Source organism: Astatotilapia calliptera, chromosome 15 (genome assembly GCF_900246225.1).
Source record: "Astatotilapia calliptera chromosome 15, fAstCal1.2, whole genome shotgun sequence".
Taxonomy (NCBI): domain Eukaryota; kingdom Metazoa; phylum Chordata; class Actinopteri; order Cichliformes; family Cichlidae; genus Astatotilapia; species Astatotilapia calliptera.
Window position 1 is genome coordinate 7,017,415 of NC_039316.1, and position 27,794 is coordinate 7,045,208.

Below are 27,794 nucleotides of genomic sequence, written 5' to 3' on the forward strand. Positions count from 1 at the left end.
CTGTATTTCCATCTATCCATCTAGCCAGGTTACAGATGTGGGTTGGTCAAAGACTTTTACATATTACTGTATAAGTGCATGGAATTTGTTTAGTCATGTTTAGTCCAAGGGAAATGAATGCACAATGAAAAAGAGCTTGTCTCATGGTTTTGATATATAACAAATGCAATATCAGAGATTTAAAGCTTTCCCACATGCCTTGGATTTTATTTGTTTTCAGCAGTGGTATTAGCAGAACAGATTACCTCCTGTAACACCCTCTGAAATAATAAAAAAGACCACAGTGTCTACTATAGCTTAGATTATCTTAATACTTAGCCTTTGCCCCATTTAACAGTGTTCTCAAAAGATGTAAAGGAAAGAAGTAGTCCATCAAGAGATGGATGCACTAAATGCACTAAATTACTTTCTCACTGTCTAATTTGCTGCCTTTAAAGGAAAATCATTACCAGTAGCATCTTATATTTTCCCTATAAAGCCTGTCTCCCAAACACAGTGAACCAGATGGAGGTAGGATGGTGTTTACATCACTAATGCTCTTATTTAAACACCAGTGGTAAGTGTGTTGGAGGGGTTTGGTTCTTGACTCAAGACAATATCAGAACTCTTTGTTCTGATACAACCCTACTCATATCAAGCCTTAATTAAAAAATAAATACTTAAAAAAACAGTTGGGAGAAAGTGGAGAAAATTAGGCCTTCTCACCTCATTACTTCATCTAACATGTTGGATTGATTTAGTTCATTCACGAGGTGTAAAAATTTCTTTCCAAAAGGGGCAGGCTGCTGATTCGTCTGCTTGTGCTAACAGGTTGCTTTGAGAATAGCATCCGCTTTCTCATCTATCACTGTCAGAAAATGTATTTCTGTTTCTTTCAAGCGAGTGAAACTGCCACCTAACAGTGCATGTGAAGACAACGGTCAGCTTTGCATGCTAGAGTTGATTTACGCCGTTTCCTGGTCCCCGTGTCTCTCTCCTTATGAAGCGGTTGAAGCGGCCTGAGTCGTGAATGATTATGCTGAGACTGGATTTTCATGCATGAGCTCCAGCTTTATTTGGGATTATTGCAGATGAAAGCCACAACTCGTTCTACATGAAAGGCTGCCAGTGGGGCCATTACATGCATTTTCTAAAACGTTCCAGGCCATCAAGGTGTAGTTACCATGATTTTTTATGTTTTTAAAGTAAAATACTGGAAACAAATCAATGCAGTTGGAGCCAGATATTTTTAAAAAACGGTTTAGATTCCAGTGTTGGAGTCTAGCAGCATCGCATCAGTGCAGGAAGGTCTTGGGTTTGAATCCACCAGCTGGTGGAAGCTTTTTACTCTGGAGTTTGCGTGTTCTCCCAAGTACTCCAGCTTCCACCCATAGTCCAAAGACATGCATGTTAAAAATAAAGCAATTTAAAAAAGGTGACGTTAAATGGGGCATCAGTGTGCAACCTTGCCTCTTGCCCTCAACAACTGGGATAGGTTATATCCCAACCATGACCCTCGACTGGACATGTGGAAGGAAATGGATGGAGTCCCGCTCCGTTCAACAGCTGTCCCTAGAGTTGGTTATTTTAATAATTTCATACCTAAACCATCTCATTTACATGACAAAAAGCACCTTGAGGCAACTGTTGTTGTGATTTGGTGCTATCTTTAAAAAATGAATTGAAATTGAATTGAACTGAATTGAAAATGACATGCATACAGTCATTCACTGTCAGTTTGAGAAGCATAAAATCTCAAGAATAAAGGCCCAGTGTGGTATGCAATAAAAAGTAGGCCACACTGAGGGTTAAATAATCTGCTGTTTTGGGAGAGAGAGAGTGAGAGATGTTTGATCTCCGTTCTGTTTCAAGAAAGTTGTGATACTGTCTTCCACTTCGATTTTATGTATACTGCATACTGAAGAGGAGTTAATCTAGCAAAAATGGATGTAACAGATGTAACACCACAGAGCGGCACTGCGCGCTCGAACACAAACAGCTAACAGAGATCTCACCAAGGTGAACCACAGGGTGAGACTGGCGCAGATCCCAGACTGCATCTCATGCTGAGCCTTTGTGTAGGAGTGTCTGAGCACATCTCATCTCAAAGATTTACTGCTAGAGTGAGATGGTTTCAAACCACCACAGTTTGGAGAAGAATGTAGTTTTAACAGGACATATAGTCTTGGAAATTGATGGGTTACCCATCAAATTGACTGTCCTTGGATGCTGACTTACACAATGTGATGGCAACAAGTCCTACTCGGTCACTTTGACTCTTTGTAAAAAATTTTCTTTAACAGATTTACTGGAAATATCTAGCAAGTAGTGACATTTTTAGTATCAACTGGTTCCAAAATAAGATCTAAAGCAGGTGGATTTGATGCGTAAGAAGGCACATGATGAATTCAAAAGGTTTTAAGTTTGACCACACTAATAAATCCATGGAGTGCTAAACTGATTCTGACTGTGCTGGTGTTTGGAAAATGGATTTTGAACTAAGGTATGAGTAAAACATAACCCGGAGCTTAAACATTCAGCAGTTTCCTTTGTGAAATATCAATTTTGGAAGTTTTTTTTATTCTTTGGATTAGATTTAAGCATTCACGAAGTTTCGGATCAGTACTCAGTGAGCTAATCAATCGTTAATATATTAATATTTTTAAAAAGAAAAGAAAAATATTCAATGATCAAGAAGCCCCAAACTGAAAAGTGAAGGAGACTTTTCTACAAACAAGCAGCTGCACACATCTCATCTTCTATGTGACTCATGCAGTGTTGATGAGGAACTGCAGGAGCTTCTGTCATTGTGTGCAGTTAATTGGTAAACTCTTTATAAAACAGCATGGGATCTCTTAATGACTTAATTAGTCCAACTGATCTATTTAATAATTACTTGCTTCAGTGAGGTGCTGCTCAGTCCAAATTGGATTAAGATGAGAATTTATAGGCGGCCAATTAGTATTCCTCCAAGTACTGCCGGGAAACAGTTCAATTACATCAAAAGGGGATGTAAAAAAACAGCATGTACTCCCTTTCTGCATGACATCATAGCACAGCTATACAGCGAACACTTGTTAGGACACAAGACTGAATGTGTACTTGTTATATCCCTCTTTTGTTCAAAGAAAACAGTGTCTAAAGCCAAAGATGTTATCTGAACCAAAGTGTAGTTTTACTATGGGTACCTCTACTCCAATACCATAAATGACACAGAATGACTCCAGAAATTAACATAGTACGGTGCAGAAATCTTTAGCCATTTTAACGGGAAAATGTGAAATAGGTGCAGCAATTTATTGAAACGTGCAAGGAAATAAAGTGAGTAAGGAAAGACATTCAGAGACATTCAAAACTCTTCTTTGGATGTTGGCCATCTCTTGTTACATTCTCTGTCAAGATGATCCAACACTGCTTCAATAAAGTTGAGTTCCAGGCTCTGGGGAGGCCAATCCATGACTGATTCAACTAAAGAAATGTGAACAAATTGTGTTTTTGTGGCAGGCTGCTCGTAGCAAAGTGTCTAAAGAAACAATTTAAAAGATAGTTGGTTCTTTGGCAAGTTACTTGTTAAGTGGAGACAATACTGGTTCATCCCTTGAGTTGGGCATCCCTTTTTACACTTGAAGGATTTGTGGCTCAGTGTTGAGTAGCTTGAAGAACAAAGATATTCCTGTGAAAATGGTCAGGTTCAAGGACTGAGGGGTGAGAAAAGCCGAGTTAAAGTCTGCTGATGGGCTTTTACGGAACGGAATGTGCTCAACTCGTGCTGTCCTCAAAATTTCCCGTCCCCAAGACTCACAAAACTAATCCCTGACTTTGTGGGCATTCAGCAGCATCCAGCCTGGCTGCTTTGATGAAGCTCTGAATGAAATTCCACTGCAGCTTAGGTGCATCCAAGCAAATGATCATATTTGGACTACAAAACTTCCCCTTGTGTCAGTTCTTATGTATAGAGGTCAAATGAAGAGCTAGTGAACATTGATAACGCAGCAGACAGGTGGTAAGGGATAATACTATATTGTTTTTATGCAACATCAAGATGCGTGTAAATTTTGCAATAAGATACAATCAGTGTAAAATAGCTGTTATTTAATAACCATGTTTTGCTGAACAACTGTAGTTACAGTTCATAATTATCTGTCTGTGAGTGACAGACAGCAGGCAGCAGTACTGCAGTGTGAAGGCACAACATAACAAGATGACCTGCATGTGAAGAACGACTTTAAACGTTATAAATTTACATCAGCCATCAACTAACTGGCTTTGTCAAATACAGTCCTCACTCACTAAATGAATGAGAATTTGTTTTTACAGCATTTCATCGGTCAGTTTGAGTAAGGCAAAAATATGTAAATAAGTAAACAATGATAACAAATGATAGTGTAAAACAAAGCAGTACACAAACCTTACTGGAAAAAAATGGCGCAAAATGTTACACACACCGTAACACACAATGTGAATGAAGAAAACCAAAGTTCTCTTTGTGGATGAAGCTGACTGATCTATAGCAAACACAAAACAGCCCCATGCTTCACCTTCTAAAATGTGTACACAGTCCTCTGATGGATTATCCACAATTTTCAAAATTACAGATTTCAAAGACTGAAGATATTCGCTACATTGCTCATAGCAGTGGCAGATACTGCCAATAAATGAGCACAAAGTAAAAATTTTAAAATAAATCAGTCTATAAAACCAACAATCCAACCCACTGCGTTTCATCTACAGGGTCTGCATAAGTGCATTTGTTGACTTAATAGTAACAACTTAAGGCTTTCCTTGAGTGTGTAGGGACTATGGAACGTCCTCTTGACAATTAGAGGAAAATACAATAAATCAAATCTTAGGTCAGTGCTGAACAACCACCTTCATCTCATCCACTCACATCATGCCTGCTGGCCATCAGTTCATGTCCACAGCTCCCCAAACTACCCCCCTCTGTTCCCCATGTCAAGGTGTCACTGGATCCTGGTCCATACTACAGCCGAGAGCTTCAATGTCATTGCTGATATCGGTGATCATACGGTCCCATTCATCCCCCTCAGAGGGCTCGTGGCCTTCGTCCGAGGCAACACTGTCACCACTTCCTCCTGCTGCTCCGTTGCCATTGGTGGTGGAATCTGAGGCAGAGCTTGCTGTGCGCTTGTAACGACCAAAGCTGTCAGTGATGATGCCTCGGCCGTCCTTCACACCGATGGTCTCAAGGAAGTTCTCAAAGTGTTGGCTGTCCTTCTCTGGTATGAAGGGCCGCAGGCCTGCAAGAGGAAGAAAAAGCTCTGAATTACTGCACATTTTATTACGTGAAGCATTTAAGTTACTTTAAAACACTGACAGGGACTAGAAAGAGAGACCATATTTCTTTATATTGGCTTCTCTTCATTTGCTCTGTTAAATCCAGAATTGAATTCAAAAATCCTTGAACTTGAATAATTAGGCTCCATCTTAATGACCTCATAGTACAGCCACTGGTATTGCCCCATCAGAGCTCTTGGACTGTGTGCTTACTTGTGGTTCCTAGAGTATTTAAAAGTAGAATGAGAGGCAGAGCCTTCAGTTTTCAGGCCCCTCTTCTGTGGAACCAGCTTGAAATTTGGATTCGGCAGACAGACACAGTCTTTACTTTTAAGCTCAGGCTTAAAACTTTCCCTTTTGCTAAAGCATATAGTTGGGGCTGGATCAGGTGACCCTGAAGCCTCCCTTAGTTATGCTGCAATAGGCGTAGGCTACTGGGGGATTCCCATGATGCAGGGGAGGAGTATTTCTTCTTCAGTCCCTGTTCTCACTCACTATGTATTAATAGACCTCTCTGCATTGAATCATTACTTGTTATTAATATCTGGTTCTCTTCTACAGCATGTTTTTTTTTTATCCTGTCTTCCTTCTCTCACCCCAACCAGTTGCGACTAATGGCCGCCCCTCCCTGAGCCTGGTTCTGTTGGAGGTTTCTTCCTGTTAAAAGGGAGTTTTTCCATCCCACTATCGCCAAAGTGCTTGCTCATAGGGGGTTGTATGATTGTTGGCTTTACTCTGTTGTATTATTGTAGGGTCTACCTTACAATATAAAGCACCTTGAGGTGACTGTTGTTGTGATTTGATGCTGTCTAAATAAACTGTATTGAAAATTGAATTGAATACACAAGATCTGTTACACCCGTCTTAGGACGGACACACACACACACACACAGACACACACACACACCCCTTCAGTCCCACCATGCCCTGAGACCAGTCTATTGGCGTGTATGTCTGAGGTGTTGCTGTAGCCTTACATAAGCGCACCATCTGTGATCTGACTGATCTTGGTGAAAATCTCACCAGAAACAGGTACTAAGATGAGCACTCTAATAAGTGCTTGTTCAATTCATGTAGCAGCTCCCTGTCCTTAGCCAACAAAGCTGCAGGCTGTCCTCCAGGAGTGGAAAGAAAAAAAAGAAAATCCTGATACTTGCAGTCTATGTGAACACAGGTGACTGTTTGATACATGCCCACAGGAGGCAGTCCTTCCATTAAAGATCTCATTTCTTTTTTTTCATGTCACACTTTCCCCTTAAACCTAATAACTGGTTGTGCAACCTCTGGCAACAAGAACTGCAATCAAGCTTTTATGATAACTGGCAAGTCTTTCACATCACTTCAGAATCTTGATCCTTTGCAGAATTGTTTTAATTAAGACAATTAGCCATGGGTTAGCCATTCAGAGGTAGCTTTTCTGGTATGTCCTGCTGCAAAACCCACGTGATCTCCTTCAGGATTTTCTAGTAGAGAGGGTTCCATCGATTACTGCAAGTCATTGAGGTCTTGAAGCAGCAAAGCAGCCCCAGGCCATCACACAACCATGTTTGACTGTTGGTATGACGTTATTTTTACACCAGAGCTATTTTTGTCTATTAAAAATGTTTGATGATCTGAAACATCAAAGTGTGACAAATATGAAAAAAAAAGAAAAAAAAAAGATGAGAAATCAGGAACGGGGATACTTAAAACCACAAACTACTTTTTTCTTTTTACAAGTATATATGTACGTTCATACCATCAATATTAGAGTACCATAAAAATGTTGTTGCTTGAAGTTGGTATTTTACTTTTTAGGATATTTTCTGTGCTCTTCTCCAAGATGTACCATTTAAAATATTGCTGTAATTAGATCAGTGGATGTAACTACTGTTACATAAACTGTGACTACTATATTAATCGCACAGACACCTAAAAAGAATAACACATAGCAAACTAAGACTTCAGCAAAAGTACAAAAGCTAACTGCTAACACTTTACACTTGATGATATGAAGTTTAAAATAATTGAATCTTCAGTTGTAGTGTGGGCTTACCGAGCAGAAGAAATTTCCTGCTGTCCCCATAAAGTTGTCGCAAATTAATGCAGAACTCATGAATGGAGGCACCGTTACGGTATTCATGGAGCAAAGTAGCAAACTGCTGGATCTCCTGTGATGAGAGCTTTGTCCGCAGCTAGAAAGGGAGGGGGGAAATTAAAAAATAAAAACAAGAATGATTACAGTTTCGTATCAACATAGCTTTCAATATTCTTATTCTCACAAACAGAATTGGACAAAGAAAAGAGTGAAGTGAAAGCCATACTGTGGTCATGTAGTCCTGCAGCAGCTCTGCAGCTGTGGTGCTCAGCTCGCCTTCGCTTGCAGTTTTGGTCTGAGGAGATGCAGGAGTGGAAGCAGATGGAGAGCTTCCTTCTGTAACCAGGAACTGACTGAGAGACCGCAACACACTTAAGTGATGAGCAAAACTTTCACAGATGTGACAAAACTTTGAAAAGAAAAATGGAACTGCACTGTAGCTGGACTGAGCTGTGTACTCACAGTGGGCTGGGTTCCTCTTCAAAAGAGTCTTTAACATCTACTTTGCTCGAAGAGTCATCTTTAAGGTTAACAAAAGGAAATATTAACAGACTAACAATTGATGGAAAATCTTAAATTTCATTAGCTTAAAAAGCTACAAAACAGCACCAACCTACATGTTATAAAAAACATTTTTAAGCTTCTTATCAAGTAAACCAAATATTTAAAAGTCTGTTAATTTTCCCATCACTTTTGTCCATATGGAAAACAATTTTCTGCTTCACCACTGTACTGAGAAAGGTGTCTGGTTGGTGTAGTTGCGCCATCAAAAATGGCTCTGTCTAAGAAGTCGATGGTTGATTCTGTGTAAACAATCTGGAAAACTTGGCTAAGCAAAAGACACAACTCCTCAGCTGCTGCCTAAAAAAAGAAAACGAAAGAATAATACAGTTAGTAAACAGTTTTTATCATGTAAAACACATCAAAACTAAAATGATCTCTTAGAGATTGATGAATGCATCATAAAAAAAATTACAGTTTGTAGATTAACATACACTTGTTTCATCTTTTTAAATTACCAGGATTAAAAAAACAAAACAAACAAAAAAAAAAAAAAAAACAGGGTTTTTGCTGGTTCCCATTCAGGTTCAACAGTGCTGCAGGTGGCTCGAAGCCAACACTGCAGTTTGCAGTTTGCCTCACATGCAAAATGTTACCTTATTATCAACTGCCAGCACAAGCAGACAGCAGACTTCAACAAGCACAGTTCCACTTTCTGACAAGGAGCTCCGAGTTTGAGACTTATTGAGATCAGGACATGAACTGGGACAGGGCGAGCCCCCTGACTCCTGGGCTGAAAACAAACAAACAAAAAAAACAACCCACATTTAAAATGAACATATAGTCAAAACTTTACTTATTCAGTTTTTATGCATGGATTCTGATCCTTAATAGCCATAATACTTTTAGCAAAAGTCAAACCTGAAAAGCTTTGTTTTTACCTGTTTTTATCACTACAAGGTGTAATGAGTCATCCCTGATGTAGGAGACAGCAGCAATATCATGGATGGGCACTCTTAAAATGATGTCTTCTCCATCTCGCCGTACCAGCTTGATGTTGTATGCTGACAAGCTCACGACTGCATCCTGCTCTGATGTCAGCTGGCCTACCAACTGATGTGACTTCTGAAATACCGGGAGAGAAATATTTAAGAAATATGCTTTCATTTGTCACTTTGTGATATACAACTATTCACCACCCAGTTAGCACAAACATCTCATGTTAGATATGCAGACAAGCCTGCTGAAGTTCAAACAGAGCATTAGAATGGGGAAGAAAGGCGATATAAGTGACTAAATGTAACCCGAGTTTTCCAGAAACTGTTGACTTACTGGGATTTTTCCACACAACCATCTTTAGGATTTACAGAGAATGGTCTAAAATCTGGCACTTCTCTGTATGACAAATGCTTTGTTGATGTCAAGTGGAAAATGTTCTGCCTGCTTTGAGTTCTTGGAAGGGAACAGTAACTCAAATAAGCACGTGTTAAAACCACGGTACGCAGAAGAGCATCTTTGAATGCACAACAAACCTTGAAGAAGTTGGGCTACAACAGCAGAGGACCACATTGGATACCACTCATATCAGCTAAGAACGGGAAACTGAGGCTAGAATTCACACACAACATATTGTAACATATTCTACTTAAATGGCCTCCAAAAATCACCAGATCTCAGTCCAATAGAGCACAGAAGATTTGCATTATGCACCAACTGTGTGCTGTCATGTCAAAATGGATCAAAATCTCTGAGGAATGTTTTCAGCACCTTGATGAATCTATGCCTTGAACAATTAAAGTAGTTCAAAAGGCAAAAAGGAGTCCAATCCAATTCCTGCAAGGTGTACTTAATATATTGTCCACTGAGTATATGCGAGTTATGTAGGAATAACTCTTCAACAGTTTTGAAAGAAAAATCAGGAGACGGGGGGAGTAATCGCATTTAAAGATTCCGATAAATCCTCTTACTCAGGTACTTACTCTCGCATTGTCAATTAGCTGCAGGACCTCTGTCCTACTTGATGGGTTCAAGTATCCTGGAACTGATGTCAGCTGCCCCAAGTACTGAAAATGATAGAGGAAAAAAAACACTTCATATTAGAGAAAGTTGCACCAAAATCTAAATTAAAAAAAATAATAATCATTATTTAAAAGCAAAAAACCCCCCAAGAAAAAACCAAAAAAAAACCCCCCCCAAAAAGACCAAACCTGATATAAGTGAACAAAACAACTAGAGCTTCAAAGAAAACATCCTTATCACACTCACTTTGACTTCCTTCTCAATGTAGTCATTGAGCAGGATGTCTGGGTCGATGCGGTGGTCAGGCTGAGAGAGTGAGAAGGTGTGTAGGGCCCTGCGCTCTGTGGCCTTCTCCTGGGCTTTCTTGTCCCTCCCCTTCTCTCCTTTCAGGAAGACTCGCTTGAACGGAGAGATACCAGGCTATTGAATAAAGAAAGAAAGGTGAGTGAAGTAAGAGGACAGCAGTCTGTGTAACAGTAACTTGAACTCGCCTTTTAAGTTTGAGTAAATACAAGTAGTAATTCCCTATAAGACCATATAAGAAAAAAATACATGTGTGACAATCTAACACTTGCAAGTGGAATTACGAGTTCAGTATGAAAAAGGGAAGCTACGTTAAATTTTGTTGACAGTTCTTCTCGCCTGGCCTATAATTTCTGCTGAGCCCATTTCCCCTCACTGTTCTGCTAGTTCCAAAATAAGACACCACAGAATTACAAACCTCAATGTTGTGCAATACGTTATGCTACAATACTAACAAAAGCACATGTAAACAATACGTTTTGTGATTTTGATGACCTTTTTCAGGTTTCCCTAACTGGAGCATGCATTCTCTCTCAAACATCTTTGTTTTTAAGTCTGTTTATTTCACTTCATTCCTTTGTCTGCATATAGGTAGTACAACATTACACACCAGTGTTGATCTCGTATATGTTTGAAACCCAAAAACAGTTACTTAACATAACATAACTAACTCCGACTTTGGAAAATGTTTCAAAAGCATAAAAAAGATAAAGCGTGTAAAAATAATAATAATAAAATCATACCTCGTTCTCCATGAACCCGCACTTTGGGGATACGCCTATGCAACAAGCTCGCAGCCTGGCCACAAATGCTCAGACACTGCCTAAACTAAAGATCACCTGATGCCTCCACTCACATGCAATGACAGCTGCCAACTGGCGAGAGACACTCAGTATAGCACACGGGGTATAGATGTCAGGGGTGTGTTCCCCACAAAGGAAGGGAAGTGTCTCTGACTTTATACTCAAGCACAAGAACAGGAAGGAGACCAACCACAGCTTCCTGCAATGACACGTGTATTGATGCTTTGAATATTTAGACACTTCTCTGCAGGAAACTTGTCATGTAGTTTTGAGAACTGTTTGGCAGATGCTGAATGCAATTTTAGTAAATGTGATTCAAAGGTACACTTTTACCTCAAAACTAATAACATTTCAATGCGATTGCTTGTTTCTATCACAGTCACAGGACTCTGCAAGACTCTGAAAGCACATTTATACATACTGCTGCTAAACCACAGAATTAGACAACTTTGTCTCTTTCTCCTCAGCTAACCACAGCTATGACATCTGCAACGCTGTTAACAGTGCAGATTTCAGAAGGTGAAAAGTGCAGGCAATCTAAAGACAGATGTTCATTTTTTTAATTAAACAGGCAAATTATAAATAGTAAAAACTTTTCTCTGCAACAATAAAAGCAAATCAAGAGCAGACATTTAGAAGTTTGCAAACACCATCTACAACAGAAGGACTACTTTAGTCATTTGTAGTTCCCAAATTTGTAGCTAGAATTTTTTAAAACAGATTTCTATATCTTTTCTCGTGATCTGAGAAGATAATGTCATTAATTTCATTATATTAGTTTATTGCTTTTGGAGAATTTCAGTGACAGTGACAGTTGTGTTTTTTTCGTCATATGTCCCTGTGACAGCCACACCCTGTGTGAGAGTGTGTGTGTATGTATGGAGGTATGTGAGTGTATGTATGTCTTTGCTAATTGAAGTTAAGCATTTTTGCCATAGTCTCTGGCAGAAATAAGTAATTAAAGGAAAAATCTATTACGGAGTCAGTTACATGCTGGTAAAGGAGGACTTTAAAGAACTGGTTAAGAAGTAGGGTTGGGCAATTGGACGAATATATCGACTATTGACGATAGACTGAGCCCATCAGCGATCGTTTTTACAAGGGCGATTTATTTATTCATTTGCCCATGACTAAGTTTGCTAATAATGATGGAGCTAACAGAAGCAGTCAACAGAAAATAATAATAATAATAGCACTGTTTTAGCAACATGCTTTTTCATCTGCGAGCCTCAGAATGTGCCCAAATGCTTTTTAATGGAGCTGCATTAACACTGACAGCCTTAATTTTTTGGGGGGGAAATTAGTTCGCCCACAACATGTTGTGTTATAAACATGCAAATCAGTCCATGCTACATTGCTCCACCCATCAAAAAGTCTGCGCATGTGCGAATGTCGCCCAACGTCCATTAATGGACTGATGATTGTTGGAAAATTTTTACATATCGCCCAACCCTATTAAGAAGGCTGACCCAAGAAACAACATTCCAGGTAAAATATAATTTTCAGTTTCATATTTGACAATATTGTGCAGGCTCAGATTAAGTTACAAGGCTAGTTATTATTATAGAGATTGAAAATGTGACGTCATTCCGGGGTAAAACCGCAAAGAATTCTGGGAACGAGTGTCAAGCGGTACTAGTGCACGCAGGCTTTCACATGAAAACAGTCACACAGCAATAAAAAGAAACACAAAAAATGGCAAGAAGCTGTTGTATTATTAACTGCAATAGCCGGTTGAATGACAGCCACAGGAAGCCAATGGGTAAAGAGATCGGTTTTTATCGGATTACGTCGTGGAAGAGAAATTGTTCAAGCAGTGTTTCCGAAGTAACAAAGAGCCGACGGATGGCCTGGATTGCAGCCATTCGAAGACCAAATATAATGTTCCAGAACACTCCAGCTCATATGTTAGTCTGCTCCAAGCATTTCCACAAAGGTAAGTCTTCTGTTGTAGTTATTACGTAATTTATCATAACATAATTGTTGATGTAGGTTACAAATAAGTCTTATATTGATTTGAATTGAATTCGTTGCGCTATGCTGCTTTGTTCACTGTGGCTTTGCGGGCTAATGTTTGTTGTGTTTTGTAGGAAAACCAGTCTACAAAATGTTAGAATGCGATCCAGACTGGGCACCCTCTATCAACCGGGGTCATACTGAGTTTAAAGCTACTACCACAGCGAGATTTGATCGGTTAAGAGAGCGTGATATCATTACAGCCACGAAACGTCCTGTATATATGTGCCCAAGGGTTGTACTGAAGCACTCAAGTGATGAATAACTGTTTTCCAGTATGTTGTTTTGCAATGTTTTTTGGGGTTTTTTTGCATTGTTGATTTGTTTTTTTACCGAAGCAGCTAATAAAGCATAATGGAATACAATTTTGCGTCTTTCCTGTAAGATTCTATAATAGAATGAGACAATAATGCCAGTTATAAATAAAGACAATGAATTGAATGAATTACGAAACACTCATTTGATTTCTATTAGATCTGAAAATGCTCGTACCCAACATGCAATGCGCGAAAGTCGCGTGGTCTGTCAATCTCTATAGTTAAGCATTAAGCAGTTATGTTATCTTTTTACTGAAAATCTCCAAGGAACACACTACCTAGGCTACGTTTATGCTTTACCATTGACTTATGCTGTTCGTATTCTTGCACTTTAACGCTGCTGCTGGTGACTTGTGGTAATAACAGTCACACTTTGAAAGGGTTAGTCTGTCATCGGTGACACTTGAAAAGGATGGAAATCCCCTTGATTTTGTTTGCAGCAATAAATAAATGCTGCTACCGGTGAGCTGCAGTCACTGATTCAATGTTATTCAGCATCTTGTTTTCTATATAATCAGAAATATCATCACAAATTTTCTTGAAATATTATAACAATATTTTGATGCCATCTCACCCACTCCCAACTGTGCCACTCAAAAACTCATGTTACAAACCTGGCTTTTTTTTTTATATCTATGCTAAGAAATATCAGCACATAAGAGACAAACTAAATGCAAATTTAAAAGCCATACATTCACTCAGACACACATACGTGTGTGTGTGTGTGTTAATGTATGTTGTTTCTTACGTGCTGATATTTCTTAGCCTTCAGTCACTATAGAACTCGAGCTCCATCACCCACTGCATTATTTAATAGTATGCAACTATTGAAGTACATTAACATTTTATGGCCTTTACTTGTGAAATGTGAGACTATAGTTGACCCCAGTAAATGGCCACAAGCTGATGTGTGTTTTTTATTCATAAAATACATATAAATGAAGAAACTGCATAGTTTCTGTGGGGTGTGACAATAATGAGTATAGATAAGACTTTCACATTTACTTCAAAACAATGCAAGAAAACCTAGACCAGCTGTAAGAGAAGCCAGCATTCTCAATTCACTGAGACCTATTCAGAAACGCGGCCTAAGAATAACAATTAAATCCTACAAATAATCATTCACAGTAAAGTATTCAAGAACATTACCATATACAGTTGTAGGAAAAAGTTCGAGGACCCTTGAGGTTTACTAGAATTTCTGCATGAAATATTCATAAAAGGTGTAATCTTCATCGTGTCCCCTTTAGAATCATAAGGTCCAATCTGACACTTCTGTCAAACTTGACTTATTCTAATATTCTTATTCCCTGACAACTTAAAAATAATGCAAGTATTTCATTTTTAACTTTTCAATTGCACCTTTGGAAAAAAAAAAGTCTCTCCATAAGGATTCTTTAACTTTGCATTAAAAGGTGCCATCTATGAGCCAATAAGAACTTGATGACATGTTGAAACCAGAAAGGAAGCCTCCCTGCTGCTGTGGAGTCGGGGCGGTCTGCCTCTCCCCACCGCAGGGAAAAGGGTAACACCACCTGGGTCTGGGTGCAGTTCCCCCCTCCAGGGGCAAGGGTACCTAGTCCCGGTTCGTAGAGTACGCTTGGGGAGTGTGATCGTGTTTACAGCGTCTCTTTATGTCTGTCTCCACGTTGGTTGAGTGTGGAGTAAGTGCATATGAGAGCATGAGGGTGGGAATGGATGTTTGTGTCTGTGTGTGCCTGTATGTCTGTGTCTATATGTCAGGTTTGGTATCAGACGCCACCTCCCTGGGGACATCTCAGGCCCTCCAAGGTTTGGAGGCCTATCTCCACCCACCACCACTTCCCCTGCCAGTGGCGGACTCCCTCAGACATCGGTGCGTTGGTGGTTCTTTGTGTCTGGGGATGGGCGTCCAGGTACACACCGGCTCACTCCTTGGCGGCCGCTTATCGGGGCCTGGAGCCTGGGGCTCGCTCGGGCCACTTCGGAGGTGGGGTGCCCCCGGCCTCTCGGCCTGGGGCTCGGTCACTCAGGCACAGCTGGCTGCCGGCGGAGCTCACAGGCGCGTCACTGCAACTCTCCCTGGCTTCTGCTCCGTGGCTACTGAGTGAACCCTCATCTGGGACTCTCCTCAGCTCTTTCTGGGACAGTGGCGCGGCTGCCCCTCTGTTAGTCTTCCTTGGTCTCTTGTGTTCTGGGGGCCTCTGGATGTCTGGAGTTTTGATCTCCTCCATACCTGCTTCATGCCCTGGAGGACGGGGCAGTGGCCCCCCCACACCCTCTAGCAGATCATTACATGAAGGAACCTTTTTAAAAAAAAAAACAAGCGCGTCCATGCTCACAGGTGTACACACAGGTGATCACACCCACAAACTACACCCTTTTTGGCTCCTACCTCAAAGCACACTGTGTTCTGTTGAGCTTATGTGCTGCACAATAATGTTTAATATTTAGTATTTACTGTCATATTCGTTATGGAAAAGCTGTTTCTCTTTCCCTCTTTCTTTCTCCCCTTCTTTCCTCCAGTCAAGTCTGTCCGGTATTCAGCAAGTGAAAATAAAATAAACAATAAAAGGTGAATCAAATGGACCATTACGGCAAGGCTGGGATGGTCAATTTGGTAAAGTAAATCTGTTGAGCATCTTTCTTCGCCTTTAGACAATAATTCTGATGGCAAAAGAGCCAAACGGGACAGGCAAAAAAATAAAAATAAAAAGAAACCAGAAAGGAAACGAAATGAGTCTGGTGCTCAGTTGGCTAGCATGAGGGTATTGAAATGTGCCATTTTTATTTTTTTACAATTTGTATTCAATCATTCATTTATTTATTGAAAAGATGCCACTCTTTTAAGCATCGTCTTGTCACAGAATGCATTACATTTGATTTAATCATACTTGTGGAGACAGTTACATTACTAATTGTATATTTTAAAACTAATTATAATTATGGTTTTAAATGGTTAACTTAATTATAAGTTAACCATTTATAATTACTTGAAAATCTGATTTCACATTTTGTAAAACGAACCTAATGTTTCCAAAGAAAAATAAGTTTGTAGAATTAAAAGGTTTATCTGCATTTCACTTGTTCAAAAGCTATACACTTGACAGGGTTCAAGACTATAGATTTAAAAGACATATAGGGTGTGTGTCATAGTCATATGGGAGTAAGACTTATTCCACATGTAATTTTTGCGATGTGGACTGCAAAAACCTGAAAACATAATATCTCAAAACTGGTCAGAATCCATAAAAAAAACGTATAATTCTAAGGGGATGAAACAGCAGTTCATCCAATCAGGGATGACAGAAACTCAAAACAATGCATATTCACACTATAATGTTCCTCTAAGGGACATACCGGTAATTTTTAACCAAGACTTTGCTTGCAGAATACCTGCCTTAATGCCTCACTATCTGACAAATATACTAACAAGGAGGATCCATTAATGAATCAGTCAGAAGAATAATAGCAACACTTTATCGATTTAGGCAACTGAGCTTTTCCATAAAATAAATCTCAGCCAAATGTAATCCACAGTCAGCACCAAGTGGTACAAACAGGAACTGCACAACTCATGTTTAAATTTTTAAACCCTAGTAACATTGCACCACATGGTAAATAGGTGATCAGCTGTTTGAACACTGTCCACTCATAATGCAGATTTGCAATGAGAAGTAAAAGGAACTTCCACATAATGACAATCCAAAATTGTGGTTAAAAAGCATCCTACTGGAGTCTGGACAATCATTAGTGATCAGATATTTTGGGTGTAAGGTTCAGTGGAAATTATGTCTTATCGGGCTATGTGCACATTCTGGTATGTTATCATTGCTGGAAAACCATGTCCTTGAGAAAACAAACCATCTAGGTCAACACTGGATTTCTTCCCAAATTTCCCCTTGCATCAAGAGGAAGCTGAATTAGATAGGAAGATGCATTAGTGTCCCTTTCGTGGAAAAAACGGCTGAATGACTAACACAATCATAACAAAGCGTCAGACATCTCAGTTTTCATTATACTTCTTTTTCATGTCCTGCCATCCCGTTTCTTCCTGTTCCAGCCAACAGAACAGGAGCAAAAGCCCTCCCTGTGTCTGCTCTAATGAACAGGATAAAAGGAGTGTCTCCCAAACAACTATCTGCTGCGTGTGTTTACTGTAACGACCTGCCTCCATATCAAACGGGAGCATGTACTGTATCAGTGTATCACTGTGTGAGGGCAGGTTTGTTGGCACGACCAAGTGGTGCTTCTTCCTTTTAGAATGACTGACACTGATAACAGCTGCCTTTGACAGCAGACCCATGCCTGCCATATCAACGAGCTATTGCTTTGGGAAACTCGGTTGTGCTTTCGTTAGCTTTTTGGTGAACAATATCACTGAGGTATACCAGCATCAAGCTCGCTGTTTAAAGCCCAATATCCAATAATATATTCGCCTAATTGTTAATACACCATATTTTCCATAGCGAACATCCACTACATTTAAGCGCACGAAAATATAAAGCGAACAAATCCTTTACAACTTCCCAAACTTTACTTGTTTCTTACTATAATCCTTTCGGTACGTTGCACATTCTATTCTTTTATAAGTGACGCCGGCTGATTGGAAGCACAGTCTATCAGTCCGAGTGGTATTGGGATTGATTCCCGGGTCCGCTGGCCAGCTAACGTAAGCTAAACTTTACTTGATAGTTTGCTACTTATCTTAGCCAGTTACCAGCTCAGCTAGCTTAGGTAATAAGGTAGCAGGTAGTCAACCTGCTATAAAAGTGCGCAAATTGTCCAACTTACCTTTTTTACTTTTTTCACATCATCCTCCATTTCTATGGGAAGAATTTCATCTTCATATTCACTTCAGCTTATAGACGCAGGTGAGACGTGAAGGTTTTAGCCAAGCACTCATCTAAGACCAGTTAGCTTGCTAGCCTAGCTTAGCCAAGCCTAGCATTGGCAAAGTGATGCCCGATTTTGAGCTGATACCAAAACGCCATGCTAATTCTTGTGTAACTCTTCAACCATTAGAAAAAATCCCGGTGCTCCACCATTGTGGAAAAAATGAAGCCGATTCCGTACAGTTTAAACAGTCAAAGAAATAGTTTGTGAAGAAGACAAACTCCAACAAAACAGCCAAAACTTTTCAACCGTGCCGCCATTTTGGGCGTTTAACTGTAATCCAGGCCCAGCATGCCTTGCTTTGCTTTGCACAAACCAAAACAGGGCAGCTGTTGTGCTTTACAGCTGTCAATGCTGCCGGCTGATGGGAGAAACCAACTTCATGAACGGAGTAATTTGCTATTAACTGCAGTGAAAAATGAATTATGGAAACATGATCTCAGCTCAGCTTAGAGGGTGTTTGCGTTTTATATAACTGGTAGGTTTCTTCATTGTTTTAATGCTTTACGTTTACTGCTTCATATAGTACTCCTCTTTGCCCGGGATTTATTAAATTATTTAAAATCGAGTTTGAGCCTTCTTTGTCAAAAACAAATCTCACTGGATTTTTAAACAATAGCCCACTGACGTGAAGTCATCAGAGATTAGATTGACTAACAGCTGATGACTCTGAGAGCTTTTAGTTATCCGAAAATGAGAGTGCGGACATGGGGTGGAGGTGAGTGTCAGGGGTGATTTGTCACGCAGCCTTAAGACCAGCTATGATGCATCGTTTACAGAGGCAGAGGTGTAGGTTGCAAAGTTAAAGATGCTAAAGTTTTTGCTGTGAGTGATGAGGAGGAGCAGGATTAGAAAGGATTGTAACAGAGGGACAGCTCAATGGTGGTACTTAGGCTCTGTTTTCCCAAACACGTGAATAAAGCAGGTGATGGCTATTCTTTGCTGTATGTTATTTCACACTATGAGGAACTGGTCATCAGTGATTTGTTTCTCTAATTAAATTTTCAGCCGTTTCTTCTCTTTGACCCTCACTGTGCAGAATTATGTATGTGTTAAGAGTGTTAAACAATTGTAAATCAAACATTTCTGTGTGCACAGAGTTAAACCTGTGCATGAGCTATGACTTCATGCTACAGGCAAGTGTCTGTGAATGGGCTGTCATTCATGTAGGAAACGTCTTGACTCCAGTAGTTTAATATTTACATATTGATCGATTTTGGGGTTTTTAAAATGAAACATTTAAAAATTACTGAATTTATTTAGAAACCTAGAGGATTTAGAGAGTTTATGTGAAGAGGAGTGGGCCAGAATTCCCCCTGAGTGACCAGCTATACAAGAAATGTCTTACCGCCATCCTTCCCAAAAAGGGTTTCCCCACCAAGTAAGCCATGTTTTGCTTAGCTCCTTAAGGGAAACTCAAGGTTGATGTGATTTTGCACAATATAAATAAAATGGAATTGAATTGCTTGGGGATCAAATACTTATTTAACTCAATAACATACAAATCAATTTTTAACTTTTTTGTAATGTGTTTTTTTTTTTTTCTGGAGTGTTAGTTGATATTTTGTGTATCTCCTTAAAAATTAGAAACTGTTCACTCATTTATAAGTGAGCTAACTTACAAATTCCACTTCCGCTCCCTCTCTCTATTTTTTTTACCAGTTGTCTTTAGCAGTCTATGTTCAAATATGAAAATACACTTACTTAATTCAGTTGCAGTGGATCTGCAAAACTATTGCATTTTGTCTTGTATTCTGGAGAGCCAATGTGTATGTGTGTGCATGTGTGTGCAGGGTTTAAACAAGCTCAACTAAAGGATGTACATTTCTATTGTGAAGCATTTCTCGAACATACAGTTGTGCTTACTTTTACTTACTAATCCCAACCTATATGGGTCACATTCAGAAACAGCTTTTCCCTTCTTACCCCAGCTGGTAAAAAAGTCCGACTGCAGTCACAGTCATCTGACAAAAATGTGAGACATGCATGTGAAGACATTACAGATATATAGTGCACTTTCAAATACTATATTTATTTTTCTCTTCTGGGATGAACAGTCTGATATATGAATCTACAGTAAGGCTTAACATTACATTTTCAGCATAATATTTCTCTTTTCATCTAAAAACCAAAACATACAAAAAAAACTTTAGCACCATATGTTATTAATAATATTCATATTGTTCCCAAAAATAGGGCGTAGGTACAATACTGGACATCAGTTTTGCTTCTTTTGTTTTTTTTTAAAGAATGGGGATTCCATGAAACAATTTACTTACATTTTATATTTAACAACAACAAAGAAATCATTCCTTATATGTACTCAATCACAACATGGGTCGTACGGGTCCACTTTCATAAACATGCTACATTTGTAGCAATTTTTGAGTACTAACATTGTGCCAACTTTTGGAATACCCCGGATATACCATATAGCCTACGGAGTATCCTGATAGATTTGTGAAATACACCAACAAGCTAACACAACCTATAAATTGATTGAATATAAACAAAGCAATATTTCCCAACACCTTTGATAACGATTCCAAAAAATCAGCAGCAATTAATATGACAACCATAGTCGCTTCGTTGGAATATCAAATCCATTTTCAAACAAAATATTACAGCCAATTCTACAATAACAACAAAATTAGATACACACAGATTAAGGACATATAGATGACAGGAATTTACAACACAGCAATCACGTTCTATATATATATATATTTTACCCAAATTCCATTAGCAGAAGTACATTTGTGCTCCTGTGTATTTGCTAAAAAGATGCATTTTGTCATCTGCCATTTTCATTCTGTCCGAAAAGAAAAAATCCTAGTGCAGACTGAATTATAGTAAAACAAAAACGTACCGTATGCGGAACCCAGTAGAATAAATCTTATATGAGCAGTAGAGTAACTATTGGGTTTTTTTTGTTTTTTTTTGTGCAGACTGGGAAATCAAAATGGCACCACTGAGAGCTGAGTTCTGCTGTAAACTGTGTGGATTTGAGGTGCTGGCTGTAGAGCATTTTGAGACTGCACGTTTGTGGTATGCAGGATCTCTCAGTCAACTGGAAGGCTAAAGCCAAAGAGTGGACTCTTAGTCCACAGCGGTAGCACCTTTTTAAATGTATTTATTCAGCACCAGGTTATGAACAAAAACGTAAAGAAGGAATAAAAGTAAAAAAAAAGAAAACAAAAATGCACCGTTTTTTAACATCTGAACATTCTGCCCCTGTGGTCAAACGGATGGTCATGACACAAAGGTATAGACTCGAACCAGGTCAAACACTACAATGGCCTGTTGCTACACATTAATGCAAAAATCAGAGGGTTTCTTGTGCAGTCGAGAGCACTTGCATGCTAAATGCTGAGGGTCACCTCACGATGAGTCATAAAGGCATGCTGGGAGGTGGTAGAAAATCCAGAAAATGAGGTTATTCAAAAGAGAAGCAGTGATTGGGCCTGTTTCGTGATCATTCCACAGTAAGAAGACGTAACAACTGATTTTTTGCGCTTTTTGTCGTCAGTTTCTTCCATGTTGTATTCTAAACGCAGGCATTTTTGTTTTGGCTAGAGGACGTATTGTTCACACAAGACACAGAAAACGACACAGAAAGTTTACGCCTTAGCACTACAAATCATTCATAACTGCAAGACAGAAGAAGATGTAAAGGCATAGACGAAAGTACAAAAACAATCATTGGCCAAATCTTTCGGTAACTTGGCTGGTTATCTGCGACCGTGACTCTCCATCAAACACTTCAGAACTAACGCTTTTAAACGGACTATTAACTGTTATATTGTTACTCGCCGAATCAGCTGGGGTTGGCGTCATACTCGAAAAGATGAGGAACCCTGGGTTCAAGTACAGAAGATGTTCAGTATTGCCGTACTTTTTCTCCTATGTCTTTGACATAACCAATTACTGGGTTTCACACAATACCCATCACTTGATTCTGTCACACAGTAAAGTCCAGATGTAACACCATAATGAGGAAACAGCGCAGTCCTCGAGATGACATCTTAGATGAAACTGTAAGACTAAATAGCACTGTCAACGGAGGTGTTAGCTCACAGAATTGAGAACCTGGCTTGATCTGGTTTAGGGTGGGAAAGGGGTCACAGACAGGAAGAATATTGTTTGGTGTTATCATCTTGGTGGGTGTGCTGGCACATGAAACAAGTAAAGAAAGACATTGGCATTTGTTTGCGGACCTGGCTGCCATGGCTGGTTCGAAGCACCCAAAGTAACAAGGCACAACAAGGACTGAGAAGAGCAAGCTTTGCTGTTCAAATCCTCTTGCTGTGTTTTGTGGCTCTCGGACGATGTGGTGTTTGGAAGGTAACCTAACAGAAACTGTCCTGTGCGAGGGATTTCTCTGTGACCTTGTTTATGGTATAAAGTGTGGCAGCCTGAATGCTACACGAAATAGTATACTTCCTACTCCCGCTTAAACCTGTGTGTAGCTTAGCTCTTGAAACCCGTGTATAATTTAAAGAACACAAGAAAAATACATAAAACGTAAAATCCGCTTATTATCTGGCTTCTAGCTAATCATTGTTACTAGTTACAGATTGCGAGAAAGTGGTGATTGCTCTGTAGAAATATTTAAAATATACTGCATGTTCTATAAAAATCCAGAATTGTACATATAGACTCTTTGTAATTACTTTAACTGTCATTACTAGGGATGCACCAACGTAATGAACACTGGTATCAGTAGCAACTAATATCGGCATATCTGCAAAAAGAATTATCTTTACCAGTTGGAGTGGTCAATATTCACCTGTTCTGTGATGACTAAATGAAAATAAATTGTAAGTATAGATATCTTTGACTCTCTGGCGTAAAAGTGATAATAAATAACAACAACATGGAAAACATTGGTATCGGCATTAACGATCAGTGCATCCCTAGCCATTATTATGCTTATTTTAATGACACGGTTACGCAGGCGTAAATATTCTGCGTCACGTGTCAAGCACCACTAAATGAAATGCAGCCCAGTTGTACATAATCTTGTTTTTGAATCTATACAATACTGTCATTCCACACACAACCACACATGCACACAAAAATGAATGAGTCACAGTGTATTTGCACCTGATTTGGACATGTGTCCACTTCTGGAAAAGGTCAGCAGTGTTTAGAAAGGATGCACTATATGCCAGGCAGCCAACTACCACAAAAAACTGCCCCTACGCCCGTTAATCACAATGAATAATCATTCCCATGAAGGAAATGAATAAATAAAAATGTGCAAACCATAATTTAGTGGTACAGTCCCAGCCGAGGAGTCGTCTAGGATGCAGTATGTTAAGGAAAAAAAATGGAGACCCTTGAGGACATGCCTGGAGATGAGAACTGCATTGAGACACCCCTGAGTCAGCTGGTTCAGTGGTCTTGTTTTTTTGGTCCTGAGGAACCCCTGTATTGGCTGTTTTAAGTGTTTTTTTAATTGTTTTTTAGATTTTTTTTAGTTTAACAATACTTATTATTCATTATTTACTTATTAATGAACTATTAACATGGCTGTTCATTCACTACAACATAGAGGAACTATACTCTGGCTACTGTGGTAAACAGTGAACAAGTTGGTTATTTGCATACACATGTATATCTATACATATGGTGTGTCGGATGTTTGCTCCAGCCTAGCTGACCCAACAGCTCTCAATTACTCAGGGCTGAACATCGCTTTTACGCTGAAGGGTAGCAGACCCTGGATGTTGAAGCTCTTGGTCATGGCAGTGTACCTCATTGCATGTTCTCATGTCAGGATCTCAGTTTGTTTCAGCCTCAACTACGCTGTTCAGTTACCAGAGAGTGTGAGAGTGTTTTCACGGGAGCGCACCAAGGCCCAGCACCGCAGAGACGGGGAAGAGGGCGAAGCAGCAACCGAGGATGGAGCCGAACAATCGGCAGGAGAACAGAATCGTGGGAAAGGGCTGAGGACACACACATGCACCCAGAACCGTTCAAGCATACTTGATAACACTTCAGCACACGCCGGGCCAAACATTCACCTTTTCACACGATCATTCAAGGAATCATACGTAACTTCAATCAGGCCCTTTGCCACGATCTGCCCTCGTGTTCTTTTCCAACCCTGGCAAAAACCCTCTTTCACCTTTAGCCCTGAGTCACATGGTGTCTGCCTTTTACAGTACGATGTTAGCAGGCACGTGAGGCCACAGCAAAGCAGAAAGCCAGTGAGCCAGGGGGAAAAGGAATCTCTGTGTTGCGTAGAGCTCTTGGGCATCCCTTGTTGGGTGCATTTGTACTAATGCCTCATACTAAAGTCATGCCAAACACTACAATGTAAAAAACACACATTATATACGTATTCAGATGAGTCATCGAGTAAATAGATACAATTGAAGTATGAAAAGCATTCTTTTTTTTTTTCTCATGAATTGTAGCCCTCTCTAGAAATGTTAGTCGAGCTCCTTTGACTTCGAAGGATCACTGCGTTCACTTCTTCGAGTGAATTCAGTGTCTTCCCTTGGGTATCGGTTTTGGAGAGCTCCTGCAGATTCAGCAGGAGATGTATTTAAGTGTATAATTGCTGTACAGCAGGCCTTTAGATGGCACACGTTTCGCACAGACTCATTCAACTGGTTCAAGGGGGGAGGGCAGAATAAATTGGAAAGACAGTACTGTAAGATACGATTTGGCTTTGTTTCAACTGCGATATAGCAGGTGTCAGCACAGTTGCCCTGTACACCCATATAAGAGCATCATCTCTTTTAGGGCACACTGATGTTGAGGAGAATATACCTTTAAACATGGCGATGTTAAAAAAGTGTGTGTGGCAAAATATAAAGCTATGTCAGTAACTATCAATGTGGACACAAATATGCACTGAAGTATAATAGCACAGAAATATCTTCTCAGACCTCTTTTTTCCCCCCAATAACCTATTACAGGGCTTTGCAGCCAATAAGTGTGTATTACCTAAACCATTTTTTTTAAATATAAAAACAACATAGGGAGGTTGAAAAAGGATTCAAAAGGGAATGGTGGAGGATTCCTTGAAGGCTGTCTCTGCACTTTGCTCCTTCAGTCTTTGTTAAACACCTCTAATCTTTTTTGTGTTTGGAATGTTTTTCATATGATTTTCTACTTCCTCACAAATTTAGAAAACGTTGTGCTCATTTCTACTACAGTCCCTTCATTGTGTTTTGTTATCTCAAGTGCTGTCACAACCATATGGGGAAAAAAATACAATTATAAGTTAAGGCATGCTGTTGGAGCTTGCCTCCACTGGAGGGCAGTCTGTACTATAAAAATGGATTGTGTGGGTAAAACTGATTGAAGGTCAGTGTGCTTTTTTTTTTTTCTTCCACGCAGGCTGTAGTTTTGATTTGAAATTTGTAACAAAAGTGGCATAGCTGGGACGCTCTTGTGCCATATAAGCTTGCTGAAGGGAGATATATTCAGAACTGTGTCTTTTGGAAAAATTTGTGATTGTGTGCATTGTTAGAATTTACAGAATCATTAAAGGAATTTTAGGCTGAGGACTTCGTAAACATTATCATATAGTTCAATGAGTTACATAAAGAATGGTGGTAAATGTGGGCATATGCAAAGACCTGCCCCCTCTCCTCCATCATTCCCAGCAGGCTTTGCGCAAGTCCCGGGGACATACAGTATGCCCTTCACAAGTATTCACAGGTTCAATCACCAATACAGTATAATGCATTAAACACATTTCATAATGAAACATTCATATGTTATCTACACTCTCATACATAATCCCCCTATATCAGTGCAGAGGGATTTGTTTATATCACATAACATATTTTAGGTTCATAATTTTCTCTCTGTACTGTATGTTTATTTCCAAAAATAAATCATGACTGTGTGTTTAGACTGTCTTAACAGATTTCCGGTTGACAAAACACACATCTCCTGCAGGAAATTGAGTGACCACAGATGAGAGAAGGAAAGAGTCGAAATGCGGGATGGAAAGAGATCATATCTGGGGAGAAGGAAAGGGGAGAAGTGAAAGAAAATAAGAGCATGTTTATCATATTGTGGATGAGGGGATGACAGAGCTGTGGGAGAAGCCTTCAGAGGGAGGATTCATACTGCAGGAGTTCATAAAGAAGTGGACCGTCCCTGTACCTGATGCCCACCGCATTAGGGCTGACATACTGAAGCACATTTATGGTCCTGCGCAGGCGCCGATCCACAAAGTGCGCATCCCAGGCTGGGTAACGTTTTCTGGGCATGTCTATCTTGATGAGTGGACCCTCAGGTCGGATGGGCCTACCAGCTGCATCCACAGGCTCTGTGGACCTCACCTGGAAAACTGGAAGGCAGGTGTCTGTGGCTGTTTCGTCTGAGTCCACATGTTCCCCTGCCAGACCCCGTGTTGGAGTGGCCTGGGAGCCACGGGGCCCTGGTGTGGGAGCCATTGGCTCAGCTTCAGGGGGTAACGGAAGGCCCCACAACAGCTCAGCACAGCAGGAGCTGGCCAGCACCCTCAGTCGGGGGCCCATGGGGTGTAGGACCCCGTAGTAGAGAACCATACAGGCCACACCTGAGGCAAAGCACAGGAAGACGCCGCAGAGGGCAAAAGAGGCATAGGCGTCAGTGGTGGCTGGGTCGCGATACGCATACCAAAGGGAGCTGAGGATGGCATTTTCTAACAGTACTACTGTGTAATAGGCCACCATTCTGTACCGTGTCCGGCCCTCTCGTACATTGAACCAACAGAAGACATAGACCACGGCCACCACCATGTTGAACAGTACCTCCTCCCACTTGGACATGCAGAAATCAGTGCCGCCATGGATGACCCAGAAAGCCATGGCACACCAATGGAGCACCACAAAAATGCCAAAGTAGATGTGGAAAACAGAGGCAAAGAGGGCAAAGGAGAGCACCCGTGAAGAGATGGTAAAAAGGCGCCAGAACAGATGCACCAGGGCACCTCTGTAACTCATGCTCTTCTTGTCGTCACGTGAATCACGCAGAAGCTTGTGGTAAGAGGCTAGCACCCATGCCAGGGACAGGAGGGAGGACACGGCAGAAAGACCTAGAGAAAATGAAAGGAGAGAGGAAACAAAAGCAGAGGAAAGCTAAGAATTAAAAAGATACTGACACCTACCGACAGATGGTTCTAAAAACATCCGAGAGAAGTTTCCAGTTTCATCTTTAAGCATGAATCATAACCTGAAGATTTATGGTTTTATCCTGGACTTGCTGCTGTTCCTAGCAAACAGTATGTTTTATTACATCCAAAGCAATCCATCACATTTTTTCAAAGGCATATTATTACCAGGATGATCCCACGTCATCCAGTCAACACAGTCTCCGTTTAGTGCACCAATTCAGTTTCCTTAAGACATATAATTGTACAGACAGCAGATATGTCGGAGCAGTAACCTGCTGCATGAAAAATGATAGAGTATTATCTGCAGAGCAGAAACATACTGCCTCTCTGCAAATGTATTGATGGCGTTTCTAAAGACACCCTAGCGGAGAAGGGTATCACTTGTTATGATTGAATTGCCTTCCTTGGGGAACTGTATTCCAAGAGAAAACTAGAATTGCAAAAGAGGTTTCAGTAACAAGAGTGGTGAGTGTTGGAAACCT

The 27,794-nt window shown here is 40.1% G+C and overlaps 2 protein-coding genes across 3 annotated transcripts in view; both read right to left on the reverse strand.

Annotated features, from left to right (window-relative positions):
* Positions 1–3,983: 3,983 nt before the first annotated feature.
* Positions 3,984–18,511, reverse strand: ccm2 (CCM2 scaffold protein). Of its 2 annotated transcripts, none has more exons than XM_026142542.1 (10): positions 18,084–18,511; positions 10,118–10,291; positions 9,832–9,915; positions 8,794–8,977; positions 8,509–8,645; positions 8,077–8,212; positions 7,814–7,871; positions 7,578–7,704; positions 7,310–7,448; positions 3,984–5,237 (listed from the first exon to the last, which is right to left on the reverse strand). In XM_026142542.1, exons 1-10 carry the CDS (start codon positions 18,111–18,113, stop codon positions 4,933–4,935), a joined length of 1,374 nt encoding a protein of 457 aa, XP_025998327.1. In that variant the 5' UTR covers positions 18,114–18,511; the 3' UTR covers positions 3,984–4,932. The 2 variants fall into 2 exon arrangements, with proteins under 2 accessions (XP_025998327.1, XP_025998328.1); XM_026142543.1 differs by lacking the exon at positions 18,084–18,511 and adding an exon at positions 10,918–11,475.
* Positions 18,512–20,198: 1,687 nt separating this feature from the next.
* The window catches only part of xkr6b (XK, Kell blood group complex subunit-related family, member 6b), a 76,941-nt gene continuing 69,345 nt past the window's right edge, over positions 20,199–27,794 (reverse strand). Inside the window, exon 3 of the mRNA XM_026194570.1 lies at positions 20,199–27,234. Within this exon, the coding sequence (XP_026050355.1) occupies positions 26,264–27,234 (971 nt within the window). The 3' untranslated portion in view covers positions 20,199–26,263. The remainder of the gene's footprint in view (positions 27,235–27,794) is intronic.

Excerpts from the sequence above, each read along its gene's own strand:
- ccm2 (XM_026142542.1), bottom strand. The coding sequence starts at position 18,113 with ATGGAGGATGATGTGAAAAAAGTAAAAAAG. Across the intron at positions 10,292-18,083 it reads ATGTGAAAAAAGTAAAAAAG|CCTGGTATCTCTCCGTTCAA; the intron begins GTAAGTTGGACA and ends TTTATTCAATAG. Across the intron at positions 8,978-9,831 it reads AGCTAATTGACAATGCGAGA|AAGTCACATCAGTTGGTAGG; the intron begins GTAAGTACCTGA and ends CCGGTATTTCAG.